The sequence below is a fragment of the Lepidochelys olivacea genome (genome assembly GCF_965140295.1).
Source record: "Lepidochelys olivacea isolate rLepOli2 genome assembly, chromosome: 6".
Taxonomy (NCBI): Eukaryota; Metazoa; Chordata; order Testudines; family Cheloniidae; genus Lepidochelys; species Lepidochelys olivacea.
In genome coordinates this window covers 127,380,856-127,401,543 of record NC_140416.1, presented here as the reverse complement: position 1 = coordinate 127,401,543, position 20,688 = coordinate 127,380,856, and the positions used below count along the sequence as shown (strand labels likewise).

At 41.2% G+C, this 20,688-nt stretch overlaps 2 protein-coding genes across 5 annotated transcripts in view; both read left to right on the top strand.

Moving 5' to 3' along the window:
• Positions 1-20,688, top strand: part of TOGARAM1 (TOG array regulator of axonemal microtubules 1) — an 84,276-nt gene that overhangs the window by 19,220 nt on the left and 44,368 nt on the right. For all 4 annotated transcript variants that reach the window (XM_084632647.1, XM_084632649.1, XM_084632648.1 and 1 more), the window contains exons 2-10: positions 1,223-1,379; positions 3,003-3,137; positions 4,390-4,680; positions 12,241-12,506; positions 14,772-15,001; positions 16,581-16,684; positions 17,089-17,256; positions 19,714-19,812; positions 20,481-20,656. In XM_084632647.1, the coding sequence (XP_084488773.1) occupies positions 1,223-1,379; positions 3,003-3,137; positions 4,390-4,680; positions 12,241-12,506; positions 14,772-15,001; positions 16,581-16,684; positions 17,089-17,256; positions 19,714-19,812; positions 20,481-20,656 (1,626 nt within the window). The remainder of the gene's footprint in view (positions 1-1,222; positions 1,380-3,002; positions 3,138-4,389; positions 4,681-12,240; positions 12,507-14,771; positions 15,002-16,580; positions 16,685-17,088; positions 17,257-19,713; positions 19,813-20,480; positions 20,657-20,688) is intronic.
• On the top strand, positions 4,949-7,726 carry LOC311522996 (uncharacterized protein). The gene is made up of 2 exons (XM_084632651.1): positions 4,949-5,923; positions 6,587-7,726. Exons 1-2 carry the CDS (start codon positions 5,434-5,436, stop codon positions 6,715-6,717), a joined length of 621 nt encoding a protein of 206 aa, XP_084488777.1. The 5' UTR covers positions 4,949-5,433; the 3' UTR covers positions 6,718-7,726.

Genomic DNA, 20,688 nt, shown 5'->3' with positions numbered 1-20,688 from the left:
ATCACATTGGTAGATATACAGGTGAACGAGCCTCTGATAGTGTGGCTGATGTGATTAGGATCTTAACTGATCACTCTCGTTCTAGTGTGTATGATAACACCCATTGTTTCTTGTTCTCTGTGTATATAAAATCGCCCTCCTGTATTTTCCACTGCATGCATCCAATGAAGTGGGCTGTAGCACACGAAAGCTTATGCTCAAATAAATTTGTTAGTCTCTAGGGTGCCACAGGTACTCCTGTTCTTTTTGTGGAGACAGACTAACACGGCTGCTACTCTGAAACAAATTGAAGTACCTTTACTTGCATAAAAGATTTTATTCCTGCTTCATCCCTGCTTTTATACTGATGAATCATCTTATCTGGATAACTTCAGAAAAGCTTATCTTAAATGTAAGGTAATTGGAAAAATGACATTTGCAAGTTTCAGAATGAGAGAAATCAGCTGTGACTTTGAGTCCGATTCTGTGGTGCACCTCTTAGAGGTGTGCACAGAGATTCTGGATTGGCTAGAGGCTGGTGCAGCCCGTGGTGTAAATTAGAGCATCCCAAAGCTCGCTGTTATATGACAGCTTCCTGACTGCTCTCTCTGAGCTGTCTCAGAGCCCAGAATTTTCAAGTGTCAGTATGTTGTGGAGGCATCCCTTCCCTTCTCTTCCCCGGCATGCACAATTATACTGCTTTCACTGGGGCTTGTGAGGGTAGTGGTTTATGCCAGCCTTATGTTGTTCCTGTGGGTCCTGTTCACCACCAGAGTGGCATATAAGGGTCAGAGCAGAGGTGATCGTCTTTTTTTTTTTTTTTTTTTTTCCCCCCTTTTCATTCAGCATAGCTAGTTCTTGAATGTACACATTATGGGCCAGATGAATTTCCGTGGGTACAGGAAGTTGTAAATTGCATGCAAACACTGTTCCACAGTTGTACATTGAGAGTATCCAGGGTAAGATTCTGATTCCTGTCCTGCCCCCTTTGTGAACTGCAGCAGTGGCTGCTGGTTTCAGTGCTGTTCGCCTCCATCTGACACCACAGTTTCTAGTAAAATACGTCCTCTGTGTCTAGCTTGGCAATGGTGCAGATCCTAAATGAAGACAGTTATTATTTGAGGGTGGCTTCTAAATGTCGTGTTACAGTAATTCATTATGGATTCCACTGTTTATAAAGAAAAAAATTGGGCACATTATTAATATGAATAAATGTTTCTTTACATTTTCCGTTTTCTTACAGTTCTGTCCATACAATGATTTCCTTCATTCTCCAAAATTAAGATCTTCTCAAGGAATGCCAGTCAGTGATGATTTATTTTTTAGCAGAAAAAAAGCTTCAAGGAATTTATTTCAGAATAGTCTAGATCTTAACTCTGAGCATTCTCCTGTTTGTCCTGGTAAGTATCATTGTAGATAATTGTGTTTAAATAAGCAGAAGATCTGTTAGTGATCAGGTACATTTAGGAAAACTTGGTAAGACATCTGTGCTCATTTACAGCATTCTGAGAATTTTTAATCATTTGGTGATTCCTGTTTTTTTAAACAGGAAGGCTCCAGTATTGAGTAAATAAAAGCAGAGTTATTTCCTCAGCTGCAATAAATTGGCATAGCTGTATTGAAATCATGGGCACTGTGCTGATTTACAAGAACTACAATCAGATTCTTAATCCTGGTCTACACAGAAATTTGCACTGGTTTATCTAAATTTATTTAACATCACACCTTTTGTTGAATCAGTTTAGCTTTTGTGTGTACGCATGCCCTTAGTTTCAAAGTATGCAATTTAATTTGGCCATTTAAGAAATGATTAATAGGAAATAGTTCAGTCTTTTAACAGCTAAAATGAATGACACAATTTCAGGGTGACCTTGAGTCAAGACCTTCCTCCTGATTTTAAAATGTAGAAAAAATGCTGTATCACAATTTCTATGTAGATCAGCAAGGAAACAGTTTTGACCAGAGTTCTTGTGCATTGTGTAAAATACAGTTCAAACTTCAGATTGAATAGTAAATGGAAGAGCAATGGAACAGTTTGAGGAAAATAGTGATTTATTGCCATGGAAACTGTTCTAGCAAAGACCCTATTGAATAGTAACCTTAATAAACAGAGCACTGAACTATAAATTTGGCAACATGCCGCAATGGCTACATTTATATAATGTATCCTTTTCAGAAATATGTTTTTGTCAGTAGTGAAATGGTTTTCTATTGCGTATGTTCACATTTTCCCTTTTCTGTTGTGTTTTTTAATAATTGGTCGGCGATTGACATAAAACTAGAAAGTGCCTGAATAGTTTTTGGTGGTGAAAAGTGACTTTTGAGAACGGTTTTGAAGAATGAGATTTTTTTTCCCCTTTTAAAATAATTGGGAACCTTTTTAAAGATCAATTCTATAAAAGATTGGGCATTCAGTGCAATGCTTAACTTACGATAGCTATCTTTTGTATTCTAATAGTGAAAAGGCACGTGGAGACACTGGGCAAGACCAAACTTGTTTCATTCCCTTTTCTTGGCAGTGCACTGTTTATATTCAGCCCCGGTTGGGAAGCATTGACATATTTGGAATTCCAAGCGTATTTACTATTCTGTTAAGAATGATGTCATTTTAAAGAAAAACTTCATATTTTTTTGTTTTTAAGGCATTTTTCTCCCCTTTATTTTTCCATATTCCAAGAAGAAATTACTTGTTTGGTTTTTGTTTCACCTACTACAAATCCCATTGTTGGTAATATGCCTTGGTAGAACCACAGGCTTCTTTGCATGAATGCCAGCCATTATTCTAGCTTATGTGCATGAAGAACATTATAAGGTTGCTTAGAAACTCATGAGTGCAGCACTGAAAACTTTCAAACTTTTCATTTAGGTTTTATTATCCAAATTAAAAAAGAGTTTTTACTCACTGTTAATATATTATTTTTATAACTATTCAAAAAGGGTTTTAAGTTTGTGTTTCAGTTTTAATTGTGTTTTTAAACTGCATATGGAGGTACTTGCTGATATTTTTTTTTTCCTTTTGTAAGGTGTTGTGGGCTCTCATCAGCCACATATTTCAGGAAAATGTGGACAACTTGGATACTCACAGATACGTGGAAAGAGTGGTAGTGTGGGTTCTGATTTACAACTTTTAGGATTAAATAACCATCGGCAAGATAAAGGTACATGGACTATAATCGTACTCCACATTTGTGCATGCCCCTTTGAGAGCATTATGTTGTTGTCCTGTGTCAGGTCTCTTAGTAAATATTTTATTTTTAGGTGGATGAAATATGATCTGGCAATTTTCTGTGTTTAGTAAAAGAACATAGATGAGATGAAAAAACAAATAGCTTATAGTCAAAGTATAACCAAACACAAACATGGAAGTAGAATTTTTGAGACACCAGGTAGCTTGTACTAAACACATGAAATTAGATGGTATGAACAATTCATCTATTACAGTGGTTCCCAAACTTGTTCCGCCGCTTGTGCAGGGAAAGCCCCTGCCGGACCGGGCCAGATTGTTTACCTGCATGTCCGCAGGTTCGGCTGATTGCGGCTCCGAGTGGCTGCGGTTCGCTGCTCCAGGCCAGTGGGAGCTGCTGGAAGCGGCGCAGGCTGAGGATGTACTGGCCACCGCTTCCAGTAGCTCCCATTGGCCTGGAGCAAAGAACCGTGGCCAGTGGGAGCCGCGATCAGCTGAACCTGCCGACCCGTGGCAGGTAAACAAACTGGCCCCGCCCGGCAGGGGCTTTCCCTGGACAAGCAGCAGAACAAGTTTGGGAACCACTGCTCTATTAGCTTGCATCTCTCGCTCAAGTAAAGCTCTGACCTTCACTTATAATAGTTTGGGTAAATGTATTATTTTGCTACAAATTATTGCTGTAATAGTATACCCAACCAGAATTAAATGCCACTGTCTTCTTAATGGTATCCTATTGAATCTAGCATTTTGACTGTTTTAGACTGATACTTTAAAGATGGTGATTGTCATGGACTTGATTATCAACTGTGGGTTTGTCTACATGGAGAATAATTCTGGAATAGCTGTTAATGATCACCTCCAAGTGGGGATGCTCTTATTCCGGAATAAAAGTGCCTTTATTCTGAATTGGCTTAATCCATTTTGGGTAAACCAACTTGAAATAAAGCACTCTCTCTTTGGAATAAGAGCATTCACATGTGGCGTTATTCAGGAATAGTTAATCCACTTCAAATTCACACCCTACCTTATTCTGGATTAATTCTAATGTGTAGACAAGTCCTTAACAAAATAATGCTTGATTCCTCCTAAAATTAGTTTTTTTCAGAGTATTTTAAAGCCTAATTGAAGGACAAGTTGGCTAGAAAGAGAAGTAAAATTAAAATGTTGTTGGTTGTTAAAGAGGTTAATTAGTATAAATAATATCTTTTCATTCCTTCTAATATCAGTTTGTGCCAGCCTAAATTTTACCAAGACCCAACGAACTTTTTGCAGTCCAGCAGAGCGTACTTTGTCCTTTCCAAGTTCTAACACAAGCCAAGGGGCCTTCATTCTTCCATCTTATCCACTCTCATCACCTAGAAACAGTCCAAAGCACACCTCCCCTCCTGCTGAATCTCCAAAGAAGTCTCAAGATCATGCTGTTAACTTTTCAAATTCCTGGCCTCTTAAAAGCTTTGAAGGGTTGTCCAAGCCCAGTCCTCAGAAGCTTCTCAATCAAAAGTCAGGAGACAATGCAGGTAAAAATATTGCAGAAAAATAAAAGTTTATGGTCACACTTTGAAAGTGGCCTTCAAAAAAGTGTACGCAAAACCTGCATCTGTGTGAATGCATTGGGAAATGTGCACTTATCCTGCGTGCGCCTGTAAAGCGGGTTTTGCGTATGCACTGTTGTGGGCACATGGTCAAGACCCAGCTTTTGAAAATTCGGCTCTTTTGTTTATACATTTAAAAAAATATATTTGCAGTTAGATTAATCTGTTTTTGCTTTTATACTCTAGATAAGTGCACAAATATGTAATGTACTAGGCAAGAATTGTCTCAGTTGGAACACACTTAAGAGCTTGGCTACACTTGCGAGTTACAGTGCAGTAAAGGAGCCCCGGGTGCCCTAGCTCACTACCCATCCATACTGGCAAGGCACGTACAGCGCTCTGACTCTGCGGCTGGTCCCTCCTAGTACTCCAGCTCGGCAAGTGGAATAACGTTTTGTGTGCCCCCACTGGAGCGCCGCAGCGCCAGTGTGGACGCCTTGGTCATGCGCTCTGATCGGCATCCAGAAGTGTCCCACAATGCCTATTCTAGCCACTCTGGTCATCACTTTGAACTCTACTGCCCTGCCCTCAGGTGACCAACCATCAGACCCGCCCTTTAAATTCTCTAGGAATTTTGAAAATCCCCTTCCTGTTTGCTCAGCCAGGCGTGGAGTGCTCTTTGCAAATCTTTCTGGGTGACCATGCCTCCACGAGCTAGGCCATCCCCAGTATGGAGCAATGGCAAGGTGCTGGACCTCATTGTTTGTGGGGAGGAAGCTGTCCAGTCCCAGCTGTGCTCCAGCCATAGGAATGAAGATTCCTTCAGGCAGATATCAAGGGACATGCTGGAAAGGGGTCATGACCGAGACACTGCAGTTCAGGGTTAAAGTGAAGGAGCTGCGGAATACCTACTGCAAAGCCCTCGAGGCAAACAACCGCTCCGGTGCTGCCCCTGCGAACTGCCGTTTCTGTAAAAAGCTGGATGCGATACTTGGGACTGACCTCACCTCCACTCCGAGTACCACCATGGACACTTCAGAGCCCAGTTCAACAAGGCGGGAAGAGGAGGAAGAGCAGCAGCAAAGCGGGAGCGAGGGTGCTGAGGCGGAGGAAGACACCCCGGAATCCCTAGATGCATGCAGCCAGGAGCTGTTCTCAAGCCAGGAGGAAGGTAGCCAGTTGCGGCGGCCGGTGCTTGGGGAAGGACAAACACCAGAGGAGGTTCCCGGTAAGCAGCTTTTATTTTGGGAAGGAAGTTACTTGGTGTGGGCTCTTGGGGTGAGGAGAGTGTGGACTGCATGCATGCCTAGATGCGGAATAGGGCATTAATGTGCTCTTTTACATCGTGGTAATTGGCCTCAGTGATCTCTTCAAAGGTCTCATCCAGAACTTGGGCAATGTGCTTGCACAGGTTTCTCAGGAGAGCCACCGTGTTCCTTGTCCCAGTAAGGCTAACTTGTCCATGCCACTGTGCCGTGAGGGGCGTGGGGACCATTGCTGCACACAGGCAACCTGCATATGGGCCAGGGCGGAAGCTGCATTGCAGTAGAAGACCCTCCTTTGCTTCCCAGGTCACCCTCAGCAGCGAGATCTTCCAGGATGAACTCCTGTGGAAAATGTGGGGATAGTGTTCAGTATAGGGGGCCCCCTGCCACTGTTGGCTCTCCCTAAGGCACGGAAACCCAGAGGACAGTACAGCTGTGAAACAATCAGTCACGCTTGACCCTGTGCTTACTCACCATTTTTGGGCTCCTGTGGGTTGTGTGCGCTCGCTTTGGGACGGGCAAATTATGCTCTTGTGTAGACTGTGCTTGCCCTTAAGTACGGGGGAATCGTTGCTCTGTCTGGTGTGAACAATGCTGCCTCTAAGTGTTGCATTTTGCCTTTACAGATGAAACCTTGAGATCTCAGCTGTCCGTGTTACCACTGGCCGAAAGACTCCAAAGAATCAGAAAGAGGCCACGTAGAAGCAAGGAAGACGTGTTGCATGAACTAATGCAGCGTTCAAGTAATGAAAATTGAAAAGTGCAGGAGTGGTGGGACAGTGCAAGGAGGATCCGCCAGCAGGATGAGGAGCTCTGGCAGCAAAGCACGGATCAGCTGATAAGCATCATGGCACACCAAGCGGACTCGACCCAGGCACTCGTAGCCATCCAGGCATAGCACTACCGTGCTCCTCCCCCCCCGCCGCCGCCGCCCTTGTCCCAAAACTTTCCCTTGTGCCCCAATGTCACCTCTAACCCACTTTCCCCAACATCTGGGTTCTTATTGCCACCACCTGCCTCCAACACCTGTAGCTTCACCACCCAGCCCTGAAAACTATGATCCTTACCCACTGCACTCAACCCCCATCACCATGCAGTATAGCCATCTTGAAGTGCAGCACAGCAATCCAGACAGGAAGGCTGAGTATGATAACAGGACATACGCAAATCTGTGATTTTTACGGTTCCCCACCCCACCCACTTGCCCTTTCTGTTTCCCAAGTAGTTGTTTCTTTTCAATAAATGGATTTTTTGGCTTTGAAAACATTCTTTATTATTGCATAAAGTAAAAGATACCTTAGCCCAGGAAAGAAACAGGCACTGCAAGTCAGTGTAGCAAACACAGATTCCTACTAACATTGGAACCACTACACTTCACTCTCATGCAGGGCACTAGACATTACTGGTCACTTTCAGCCTCAAATTGCTCCATCAAGGCATCCCTAACCCTTGCAGCCCTGCTCTGGGCCCCTGTAATAGCCCTGCTCTCTGGCTCTTCAAATTCAGCCTCCAGATGTTGAACCTCTGAGTTCCATGCCTGAGTGAATCATTCACCCTTCCCTTCACAAATGTTATGGAGATACAGCACATGGATATAACCGCAGGGATGCTGTCGTCGGCCAGGTCCAGCTTCCCATACCATGAGCGCCAGCGGTCCTTTAAACGGCCAGAAGCACACTCCACAGTCATTCTGTGCCGGCTCAGCCTGTTTGACTGCTCCTTGCTGCTGTCAAGGCTCCCTGTGTAGGGTTTCATGAGCCACGGCATTAAAGGGTAAGCAGGGTCTCCAAGGATCACAGTGGGCATTTTGACTTCCCCTACGGTGATCTTCTGGTCTGGGGAAAAAAGTCCTGGCTTGCAGCTCCCTGAACAGGCCAGTGTTCCGAAAGATGCGTGCATCATGCACCTTTCTGGGCCAGCCTGTGTTAGTCAATGAAATGCCCACGGTGATCCACAAGCGCCTGGAGAACCATGAAGAAATACCCCTTCCGATTAACATACTCGGAGGTGAGGTGGGCTGGTGCCAGAATTGGAATATGCATACCATCTATCGCCCCTCTGCAGTTAGGGAAACCCATTTGTGCAAAGCCAGCCACAAAGTCATGCACGTTACCCAGAGTCACTGTTCTTCTGAGCAGGATGTGCTTAATGGCCCTGCAAACTTGCATCAATATGATTCCAACGGTCGACTTCCCCATTCCAAACTGGTTAGTGACCGATCAGTAGCTGTCTGGAGTTGCCAGCTTCCAGATTGCAATAGCCACCCGCTTCTCCACTGGCAGGGCAGCTCTCAATCTCGTGTCCTTGTGCTACAGGATGGGGGCGGGCTCCTCACACAGTCCCATGAAAGTGGCTTTTCTCATCTGAAAGTTCTGCAGCCACTGCTTGTCATCGCAGGCTTGCATGACGATGTGATCCCACCACTCAGTGCTTTTTTCCTGAGCCCAAAAGCAGCATTCCATGGTGGTGAGCATGTCCGTGAATGCCCCAAACAAACTTGCGTCATATGAGTTACTTGAGTCGATATCGTTGGAGTCCTCACTGTCACTTTGGATCATAAGGAATAACTTGATTGCCAAACGTGACATGTTGGCGAAACTCGTCAGCGTACTCCTCAGCAGTTCAGGCTCCATTCCCGCAGGCCGACAGGGAAGACAGAGTGCGCAGTACAAAAAATTTTGAAAGATGGCGCCAAATGTGGATGGAAGCACAGGGATCGCTGGGATGCGAACTGATGTATCACGGGGCTTTGGGACAGGACCCAGAATGCCCTGCCCTCCCACCCCCTTTCCACAAGCCACAGCGCCAGAATGGGAAGAGGTGCTCTGTGGGATAGATGCCCATAATGCACCACTCCCAATACTGCTGTAAGTTCCGTAAATGTGGCCACACCCGTGCGCTTGTTCCTGTCAGTGTGGACAGAAGCAGTGCTTTCCCTACTGCTCTCTCCGAAAGCGAGTTTAACTCAAAGCTCTCTACATCTGCAAGTGTAGCCATGCCCTAGTGTACCATCTGTCTTCTGATTAAAAGAAGATAGCACTTGTAAAGAAAAACAATCTAAAAGACTTAAATGCAATAAAATACCTTCATGAATATACAAGAAAATGATACTCATTGCGTTTTGCCTTTTTTCCCTTTTAACCTTTATTTGGAAACTTCTGTATTAAATGACCAGTCCTCACAGTTTCACACCTATTTAAAATCTATCTAAGGCCAAATGTACTTATAATGGGAATTTTTATGCTAATTCCATTCCAGTTTCAACATCAGTCATTGCCATTAACGCTCAGTGTAAGACCTTGTCTATGCAAGGAAGTTGCACTGGCTTAAACTGAAATTGTTTTTAAATTGATTTAGTTAAACCTTTGTTGAGATACTCTTAGTTTAAGGGCAGCTTATTTCAGTTTCTAAGGGCACGTCTTCACTGGCAACATTAAAGCGCTGCCGCGGCAACGCTTTAACACGGCTTGTGTGGTCACGGTGCTGCCAGCCCTCTAAAAGCCCCACCTCCACAAGGGGTGCAGCTCCCAGCTCTGCTGCACCGTCTGTACTGGCGTGTTACAGCGCTGAAAGTTGCAGCACTCGGGTGTGTGTTTTCACACCCCTGAGCGAGAAAGTTGCAGCGCTGTAAAGTGCCCATGTAGACAAGCCCTTACGCTGATTCTTAGGCTATGTCTACACTACACAGCTTTTAGCTACATGGCAAAACTTTTATCTTTCAGCTTTGTTTTTTTTTTAAATGCCTCTGAAAGACAAAAGTTTTTGTTGTTCAGTTGCCAGTGTAGAAGTGTTAAGTGTTAAGCCCCCTCTGAAAGACACAAGTTTTGCCAGTGGCAAGCACCACCGTGAACAGCGCGTTGTCGACAGGAGCGTTCTCCAGCCGACGATGCAAATGCCGCTCATTGGGGGTAGAAGAGTTTTGTCGGCAGGAGAGCTGATAAACAGGAGCTGTGCTGCCCGACTTTTAGCGGCATGGCTGTAGCTCCACAGCCACGTCACTAAAAGCTGTGTAGTGTAGGTATAGCCTTAATGTATTTAAGCTAAAACAAAACGCTCCTGCTTAAAACCGAACCAAGAGTGATCCACACAGCTTTTTGCAGAGGTTTAACTAAATCAAGTTAAAAATCACACGTTTAAGTTCAACCAGTGCAGCTTTCTTTTGTAGAAAAGCCCTAAGTCAGTTATTTGGCAGTTTTCCTCCTAAAGTGACTCTCCTGATGGAGCACAACTATTAATAGCTGACTTTTTGCATGCCTAGCCTGTTTGCAGTAGTTGTGCCATTTGTTCTTTCACTAGAATAGTCTTCTTAGCGAAGCAGTTTCCACAGCATTTATCTTGGAACCAGACAACTTTTACTTATTCTGGATTCAGAAAGATAAATCTAGAGCACTATTTAATGTGTACATTTTGTTCCCTCAAAACATATGTAAAATAGACCAATTTACATCTCCTAAGAGAAAGTATCCTGGACAAATGTGAAACACTTTTGTAAGCCGCTGCCAGTGTAATAAGGTTACTGTAATGGCAGAGTGTAGGGCAAAGATGCTAGAAAGTTGGCAAGCAATGAAAATACCTGAGTAAGGAACCAGAAGATGTTCAATATAGTATCACTTAACATATTTTTGTAAAACAAAGTAAAATACAATATTGAAAAATATGGATGCATAACTAAAATATCAAAGGCTTACCTTTGGCCGTTCTGTATGACCTTTCACATATAAGTAGGGTCATGTCAAATTCACGGTCCATTTTGGTCAATTTCACAGTCAGAGGATTTTAAAAATTGTCAATTTCATGATTTCAGCTATTTAAATCTGAAATTTCAGGGTGTTGTAATTTTAGGGTCCTGGCCCAAACAGGAGTTGGGGGTGGGGGGTGTTGCGGAACTGCTACCCTTACTTTTACATTGCTTCCTGCAGAGCTGGCACCTGGCCAGCAGCTTCGCTCTCTGGCCACACAGTTCTGAAGACAGCTCAGAAGTAAGGGTGACAATACTATGACCCCCCTTTGTGACCTCTGTGCAACTCCCTTTTGGGTCTGGACCCCCAATTTGAGAGACACTGGTCTCACCCTGTGAAATCTGGTCCTTTATGTGCTTTTACCCTATACGGTACAGATTTCACAGGGGGAGACCAGATTTCACGGTCCGTGACATGTTTTTCATGGCTGTGAATTTGTTAGTGCCCTAATCATAAGTAATGTACCTAACAATCGATAATTGGATGATCTGTAAGTTTTGAAGAAAGCTAGTTTCTTTGACAAGTATCTTCTTGAGTTATATTAAGTCTTCTCATTAGTAAAGACAAATTTTGTAAGACACCAGCCAGGTATTCTATATGCATACACTCTTCCCACTCTCTATTGTTTGAAATAAAAACTGCTTTTGGTAGCTGTTCTAGAAAAGTAAAGAAGGCTGGATTTTTTAAAAACAGAAAGTACCTATTACTGTTAATCTTTTAAAAATAGCTTTTGAATAATCAATGAAATATCTTTTATCAGGTAAAGTTGTATAGAAGTTGAAGAAAAAGAACAGCATGCTATTATATTAAAAAAAATTAGTCATGCGAGCATTATTATTTTTCTCCACATGTATAGTTTTAATTCAGGAATTCACACTCAAAACCCATTGTGAGTTACTGAATTTTGCAAACTTTCAAGTAATTGAAAACCTGGAATAAAAAAGTGAGGATTATGCATCACAGAATGTACTTCAATTAATTTTAACTACAATTTAGTATTAATTATTGGCTACTTCATGGTATGCTGACATACTTTAGCATATTTTGTAGAAATGATGACATCTTAGTAATGTGAGACTTTTTTTTCCCCCAGAGAGGCAGTTAGATATGGCCAATTTTATGTGAAGGTTATAAAGCATGTGAACAAACAAGTATGATTTAGTAGGGTTTACTGTATATCAATAAATAGAATTATGAAATCTCGAAGGACAGGCCTAAACAAATGTATGCATCTTATTGGTGTCATTGGGTTTCTGTACCTCACCTGTGTCATGAGCTATTTATTGGCATATTCCGTGTGCAACAAAATTACAGGGTAGAATTTCCTCATGAAAAATGAGCTGCTTCAACCAAAGGTACCCTTAAAATATTTACATGACTAAACATTGTGTCACAAGTGCGCCCCTTCAGTGAGGGGAAAATCACCTCTTCTAAAAATATTTTTGCTATGTTTCTTGAAAATTGAATATGTATTTTCTACTATTGAGTGATGTGTTCCACTGTTCTTCTGAAATGGTGACGTCTGTCTGTATCTTACGCAGGGGAAAATGCACAAGAAAAGCATTCTCCAATTCAGCTTAAACCAGCCTTGGTGAGATCGCCAGCTTCACGGAGAGGATTGAATGGGACCAAACCTGTCCCCCCAATACCAAGGGGGGCAAGCCCGTTGCCTGATAAATCTGAGTTAAACACAGCGGGACAGAAAAATGAAGAGTCTGAGGATATTTGGAAGAGTGAAAAAGACAAGAAACTTGCAGTTGATCTTTCAGAATTAAATGTCAATGATAAGGAGTCAGACCAGGAAGAGGTTGGATTTAAATGTGATTTTACATACTTTAAAAAGATGCTAGAATATACATTTTATAAGCAAACAAACAAAAAACAACCCCCCCACCCCAAACACACACACACCAAGCCCAACCCCCTTTAAAACCTCAGGTGTAGAAGAAAAAAAATATATATGTTCACTGCTGTACTCTTTGTGACCATGTCATGGATACCAAAAGACTCCGTTAAGATGATATGTGTCTGGTAGAAACTAACTAAAGCAATGAAAGTCAGTATTGAAGGACGCTGTCCGTGCCCTGGGCATAGGCTCATTTTACTTACCTATTTTGAGGTTCTCAAATCATGCTGTTGACATTCTCCATTATAGTACCATGGCATGAGTTAGACATTTACACAGCCTGAACTTTTTCTTTGGTTTTGTCCAAGGTGAAACCACAGTGCTGCCCTTAATGTAGGACTTAAATAATTAATCCTTTATTTTTATTTAATGGTTTTATAGAAAATAGCACTTGATTACTGAGACTCTATTTAACTTCCAGCAATCTCTTCTTCAGACTCTTTTCACCTGTAAAGTTTGCTGAAGTGCACTGTCACTGATGCAGCCGTTGACATATGCTTAAGTTTCCATGGACTGAAATGAGAAAACCTGATCTAACGTATGAATTAGGGTGTCATCTCTGGAGTCATTCCGCTGTATTGTGTCACTCCATAATGTGGAGCCATTATGATGTTAACACAGCTGTAATACAGAATCCATATAAGAGAGTAGGTATAGATCATGCCTGATTTGGCTCTCCTAAGGGGATGGACAAACACACATTGTATGGAAAATTGTAATGTATCTTCAATACAGTTAAGTTAAAGCTTTATTTTTTATTAAGAAATGATCATTTTTAAATAATAATTTTTATCCAGTGGGGTTTCATGCTCTGAAAATCACAAACTCATGTATAAAAAGAAAGAAAATCCGTACATTAAATTAGAGATGAAAGCAATCCATAAATATACCTACCAAACTAGGGGTCACTGAAGCTGGGGTGGCAGTGGGGCGGCTGTCTGTTTGCATCTTTTATTCCCAAGATCTTAAAAAAAAACAAAAAAACAAAAACAAAACAAAAAAACCACCCCAGACAAAGGGTCACTAGTGAACAGGCACAGATGCATGCCAAGGTACCCCATATTCAAATTAATCCTAGCTCTCTACTTATCTTCCTGTGGCTCTGAAAAATCCACTGGTTGGTCCCCATGTTTAACCCATAAAGGTGGTGTTTTTGGGCTAAGGGAGGAGGGGTTCTGAGCTTGCTGGGTTTGATGGGAAGGTGCTTTTGAGCCGGTGGGTAGGTTGGGGAGTAAGGGGTTTCTGAGCAGTGAGGTTTGATTGGAGGAAGCTCAAGAGAACGTGGGGAGCTCTGACCCAGAAGTGGGTCGGGAGGGTTGATTGTGGGAGAATGGGGTGAGCTGGCAAATGAAGGTGTGAATATGGTGGATTGGTGTACGTGAGTGTGGGGGCCTTGAGTGGGTGGAAGTCACTAGTGAGAGATTGGAATGTGAGAAAGGAGACCGTGAATGGGACAAAACAGTAAGGGGGTCCCAGGTAGAAATACTGTTTTCTCCCATCCCACCCTTTATTGCAGTTTGTCCCAACCTCCCTCCAGTTCCTCCCCTGTAAAACCCTGTCTCATAATACCACCCTCCAGTGCCGTTGTTTCCTACCCTGAGTATCTCCCGCAAGGAGAGGGGAGAAGATGCAGTGGAATGGGGCTGTAGTTTCATGACTTTGGGTAGCAGCCTTCACTGGTAGACTGGGGTGAGGTTCACCTTTGCAGTTCTCCCAGCACTGGCTAGCTTGGGGAGCAAAAATCAGAGGTCCCTTTCACAGACTGCCATTGAGCCAGTTAACTCTTCTCTTTAACATGAGCCTATTTAAGAAAATTATTTTTTTTAAAAAAGATTGATAGTGTGTTTGTGTGAGGAACCTTTCATTTTAAGCTTTGCAGAACATAACTAGATATGATGTGCATGCTGCATTTGGGTTTGCATTGGTTGTACTATTAAATTGTGCATGTTTGTTTCACTTTATAAGAATAATAATGATCTCTGACATTAAGAAAATTGAGTCCATATAGATTACCTTGCCCAAAGGGGGCATAGACACAGCCCTGTCAACGTACAGTGAATAAAAATTAAGATTTTAGAAGCAGGCTTGTATTTGACAACTCGTTCCTGTGTTTGTGAATTATACATGCCGTATGTAAACTCTGACATTGTTTTCAATTCTGTTTAGATGCAGAGTTCACTTAGGTCTCTCCGTAATAGTGCAGCGAAGAAGAGGGCAAAACTGAGTGGCAGCACTTCAGATCTCGAGAGCCCCGATTCTGCGCTTAAACTTGATCTGACTTTGGACTCCCCTTCCCGCACTTCCTCTCCAAATGTGAGCTCTTACAGTGAAAGTGGAGTTTACAGTCAGGAGTCTCTGACTTCGCCAGTGTCCACAACCCCTCAGGGAAAGATAACGTGAGTGTAATTTATATGTCAAACCCCCATTGAGAATTCTGACGTAATCGCTGTTAGGGTTAGTTAAATATTGAATGGTGGGAAACCTGTATTTTTAATATGACGTTGGTTTGCTTAGTGCCTAGATTTTATCTGAGAGTTATTCCCAGTTAAAATACATTGTGCTCTGCTGCTGTGGTTTAATATTGTTTTAATTCATTCCTCCTTTTTCTTTGACCCAGTGCCAACCTCTAGCTATAGTAACACCAAGTAGCTGTTAAAGCCCTGCAGTTGCTATTAAATATTTTATAATGATGCTGAACCACAGGCTAAATAAATGAGTAAAACAGAATGAATCAGGAGGAGGAGGAAGAGGTTTTCTTATTGCAACCTGGAAAGTTAATCAGGAATGCATTTTCTTAAACAGATTTTTGGGTGGGGATGAAACAAATAATTTAAACTTTTTTCATTGTTGTTAAACCTGAATTATCCACTAATGCAGCATTTCCGTTGTAATATTAATTGCGGAGAATTGTTTTCTATGTAATGCCTTCATTCTCTCAGCTCCTTTGCAAAGAAATAAATAGTGTATTGATGGAATTTGTTTTGATGATGCAGTAAGGTTGAGCAATTAGCTGCAGTATGTACTTATTTTTAATTTTGCAAAATGAAGTGGGAAATATTTTGCTGAGTATTGCAAGTACATCCTCTCCTTACCTTCTTCCTAGGCACGTGGCCAAGCTGCTTGCAGCTCAGGCCTGACGAACGTAATGTAAAAATCCAACAGAAAAAACCTCTGGCTTGCCATGTTGTTGCAGCATGGACTCTGACCAGGAGTGATAGGAACAGTATTCTGTAATACAGAACATTTCCATTAGTCCCTGACATTGCAGCTTTAATGTATGACAGTGCTCACAGCTAATGCAAGTCTAGTCCACCAGGGAAGATATGACCTATATAAGCAAGTTTGAATTTGTGCAAGAGTGACAGAATGCCATGCCAGGAGTCATTAAATACCTTGAAGTTTCTTTATATATTTAAGAGAGTTTAGTTCAGATGCTGATGTAGGCCTTGCTGGAGCCCTAGGCATAGCTGACAGGCTGAACCAAAGTAGGCCTGGACATGGTGAAATAGTAATACACTAGGTGTCAGCTAACCAAGTTAGCACATCCATCCTCTCAGGTCATGATACAAGAACACCGAGAGTTCTCAAATAACTTCATAAACAAATGCCCACAAGAGCTGGTACTAGTGTGCCAATTAGGCCTACGGCTGGCTTTCCAGCACTGGAGGTTGAAATTCTGTGTTCACAGAACAAATAACAGCATGGGCAGGAGAAATGGAAACTTCTCCCATATATCTGCCTCATGTAATTTTTTGCTCTTAGAAGGAGCTACTCAGAGTGGAGGGGGTGGTGAACCTGATCGTTACCAAATGAATTCTCATTCTCTTTAATCTGTAGTAAACGTGACCATTTCTGGTGATGTGCTGGAAATGTTTTGTACCCAACACGTGTTTTCACTTCAGGTGAAAAATGTTCTTAGGCAGGGCTCCTAGTGCCATTCAGAAATATATTTATAGAAATGATTTTGTATTGCAGCAGCTCAGACATCTTTCCTCTACTTGGATGCAAATCATGTCCAGCAAGACTGTCTTCAGCAAGAAATAGAAGTACTAACATAGTAGAACAGAGCTCCAGTGCAGGTAATTTGTTGAGCAGAAAAAGAAAGATATAACTAATTCGGTCAAAGTGAAACCATTTTAGTTAAGGCTCTGTCCAATATTTTCATAACAAGCTCCACTTTAGTATCTAATTTTCTCTGGTCTTATTTGACCTATTAAATCTTAGCCCAGAAGTAGTTTTTTTTTTTTACTCTATTAGATTTTAATTGACCATTTTGAAATCATACTGTGGGCTTGGGTTTGAGAGGAAACTTCTGTGATTGTTTCTTTCCCTTTTCCTGTAACACAGCTAGGGCATGTTAAAACTAGCCTCAACCCTGCAGAGATATCAAAAAATTTGATTTGAGGGTTTTTTATTTATGAAATAGTGATGCACCATTTTAGTGATACATACTGAACACTTCACTATGGATTCTGTTGTGCAGGGGTAACATTTCATGATAAATCAACCTCTAACGTGAGCATAATTGGCCAACGTCTGAACTACGGAAATGGATCTGGTGATTATGAAGATGACAAGCAGAGAGAAGTGTCACCTTGTGTTTTTAAAGGTCAGAACAAAGAGCATCAAAGGCATTGTAAACCTACAAAAGGTTAGTGAGCTTCCTATGTTTTGTGACCTCCTATTTATGGCAAAAAAAAAACCCCAAACTTTTGTTAGCTTTTTATAAATCAAATATTTCATGGAATTCAACTTGGTCTTATAATTACAATCTCCTTTTAGCTTAATAAGATATATTTGTGAAATTAACAAGCTGTTAATTAACAAGTGTTAGATAACTGTTAAAGTCTCAGGGATAGGAAAAGACTTGAAATGAATAATCAGAATCTCACTTTTCTCAGCCAAAATATGGATATAGCTATATATGTTTCATTTTTTTAATTAAGCCATCATTATTGGTAAAGTTCAGGCAGATAAATCATAAGCTTTTGTGTTTAAGTTCTAATGAGGTTTTGAAAAGTTGCATTGATTTAGCACTAGGCACATATTAGTAATATACAAAAGCTACTGCTCCCTGCATCATAACTAGCTTACTTATGGTTAAAGGATTTTGTCTTCTATGTGTTTCTCTGTCTCTGGCCATTGTTAGCATGCAACCATGACAGTGTGTCTTTTTGACCAAGAAAGCTAAAAATGAAAGTCAAATTAAGGGATACAGTCTTCACCTTTTACATTACTTAAAATCTGGCTGATTGGTAGTGGCTAAAGTAAATATCCTGTGGCAGTATTTTAGTGTCTGATGTGAAATGTAGTGGCCTTATCTCAAAGCCTGATAGACATGTATGATGTATAAAGAAAGTCTCCAAGAGAATCTGTCCCCAAAGAGTGTGGTTTTCTGCTCTTTTTTTCTTTTTCTTTTTAACATTAAAAATTTGGGGACTTATCTATCTTGCAAACTCTCCAGTTAGCATAGATGTGGTGACATAATGTCATTACAAGAGAGTGAAATCTGAGCAATTGGAGTGAAGGTGGGGGAAAGGGATTTTAGTCAGACTGTTTAACATCTTTGTTTAACACCAGTTTAATTCCTGTTGCCTATGAAACACCATGACGGTAAGTAGGGTGACCAGATGTCCCGACTGTATAGGGACAGTCCCGATTTTTGGGTCTTTTTCTTATATCGGCTGCTGTTACTCCCCACCCCCTGTCCCAATTTTTCACACTTTCTGTCTGGTCACCTTAACTGTAAGCCATCTGGAACAGACACCGGCTTCTTTCTTCTTTGTACAACATGTAGGACAATCCTTGGTTAGGTTCGTAGCTGCTACTGTAATATAAGTAATATTTGGCTAAAGATACAATTCTGGCTAAAGAACCATGACTGTTCAGTTAAGGGATAAAAGCTTGCACTAAACAGCTTTTTAGAACCTCAAGAAGTTATTCAGTAAAAGCAGAGATGGCTAGGGTTGATGTACCTGATATTTTTTGGTATACAAAAACCAGCAACTAATAACCTTTTTTTAGGGGTGGGGGTGGAGGATAAAGTAGGGGATGGAGAGAGCAGAGGAGACATTAACCCCTCCCCCAAAACAAACCAGTTCTAGGCTTTCTATTATGTTATCACACACACACACACACACACACACACACACACACACACACACACACACACACACACACACACACACACACACACACACACACACACACACACACACACACACACACACACACACACACACACACACACACACACCAAAAACCAATCATTTGCTGGTCAGTTTCAACAGCATCTCCCTCCAGTGAACTTTTCATAGGGAAGGAGTTAGATGGAGGTTGAGTCAGGAAACGGAACAGCTCTCATGGGATAGAGTCTTAAAAGGCTTAAGAATTCTTTTGACTCTCCAGTTTGTGTAGTCCTGGCTTGGTCTCAATCCTCTGTGCTAAAAAGTCTTTGTTATAGACAGTCAGATGTAATCACAACAATAAGATAAAGTCAGGCTTGCCGCACCTCAGCATCTATTTGCCATAACATTTTTTGACTTATTTGTGATTTTTCCAGCGAGTGATCTGACTTTCCTCAAGCTGAAAATGTTGTTAACTCCATGGGAGTTATTTAATGCTAAAGAATGTAATGCCAGTCTGCCATTGTTACTGATTGACATTGCCATATATGCAAACAGTGCAACCGGAATTAAAATATAAAATGTATGTTAACTGAAAAATTGACGAACTGCTAAATTGTGCAGTAATCAACATGAAGTGGCCTGGAACAGAAAATCAGTAGTTTTCAGTTGATGCTAAATTGGCACAATTGTGCTGAATTATTGGAAAAATAGTTAGGTGCATGGGAAATAATTGTGTAAAGCGAGTTGGTGTTTAGTGTATTTGAAAGTAATGATATTTAGTATATGTGATCTAGTACTTCTGAGAATTTCAGCGTTAAGTAAGCCTTGCAATACTCTAGTAAATTAGAAGTACAGTCCTGCATAAAAGTGATTAATCAGTTTGGTATAACTAAGTTTGGTAAAATGATACTTTGGAAGAGTGCAATACATAGTAATGGGTAAACTACATGATTTAGCTCTTCTTTGTGTGTAATTTTTAGGATTTACAGGGTCAACATCTAGTTTACAGCAAATTAACAACCTAGACTTCATTTCACCGAGTGCCCTGTCTGAAGATTCTGTAGTAATTGTTGGAAAAGGTATTTTAAAACTTTTTTTCTCTATATATGCAATAAAATTTTAGTATAGAAACAATAGTATAGTATTTTTGGACAGTCAGGAGAAGGGGAGTTGAAATGAGTTCATTCAAATGTTTATTATTTAAAGAGTAAACAATCCCCAATTTTTAAAATAAATTAAAAGTATTAAAGTTCAAAAAACGTATTGGAATTACTGTATATTTTTACATTCTTAATGAGAAATGTAATATACACTGTACCAATGTTCCATCTAATTTTTGAGAGGCCATGTGCGCAAAAAATTTCTTCTGTGCAAATTGTTGTGCTTCTGTGCAAATTTTGCGTGAGGTGTTTTGCTGTGTGCGCAGGGTTTAGGATCTGTGTGCGCGCGCACACGCTCACAGCTTAGAGGGAACAGTGCACTGTACTACAATATTAGCATTAAATAACAAAGAACAGCAAGAACATATGAGGACCAAATTTTGCACGTATACCCACACACAGAAAAAGTCCCATTGCAGACAGTGGACATGCATAATGTAACTTCGAGTAGAATTTGGCACTAATGTTATAGCAACCCAAGTTTTATTTTCTGGAATTATTTTTGCTTTGCTTTAGTGTGTTACTGAGTGACTTCTGCTGTGTGAAAATGACCTCTTGGTGAGGTTACAATATGATAACCATTTCAGGTGTTTTTGGAAGCCCCCCGTCTGCGCCATTAACATACAGCCAGTCCATGATATCGTGTGTGGAGAACGGAGACGTCCTTTCTCTCAAACAAGGCATTGAGCCTCTATCAGGGATCTATGGGAGAGCTGTCCAGCAGAACAGTGCACCTTTCCTTGATTCTGAAAACGAGAAAGATGTAAGAGTGTAAAACAGATTTGATTGTTTTTC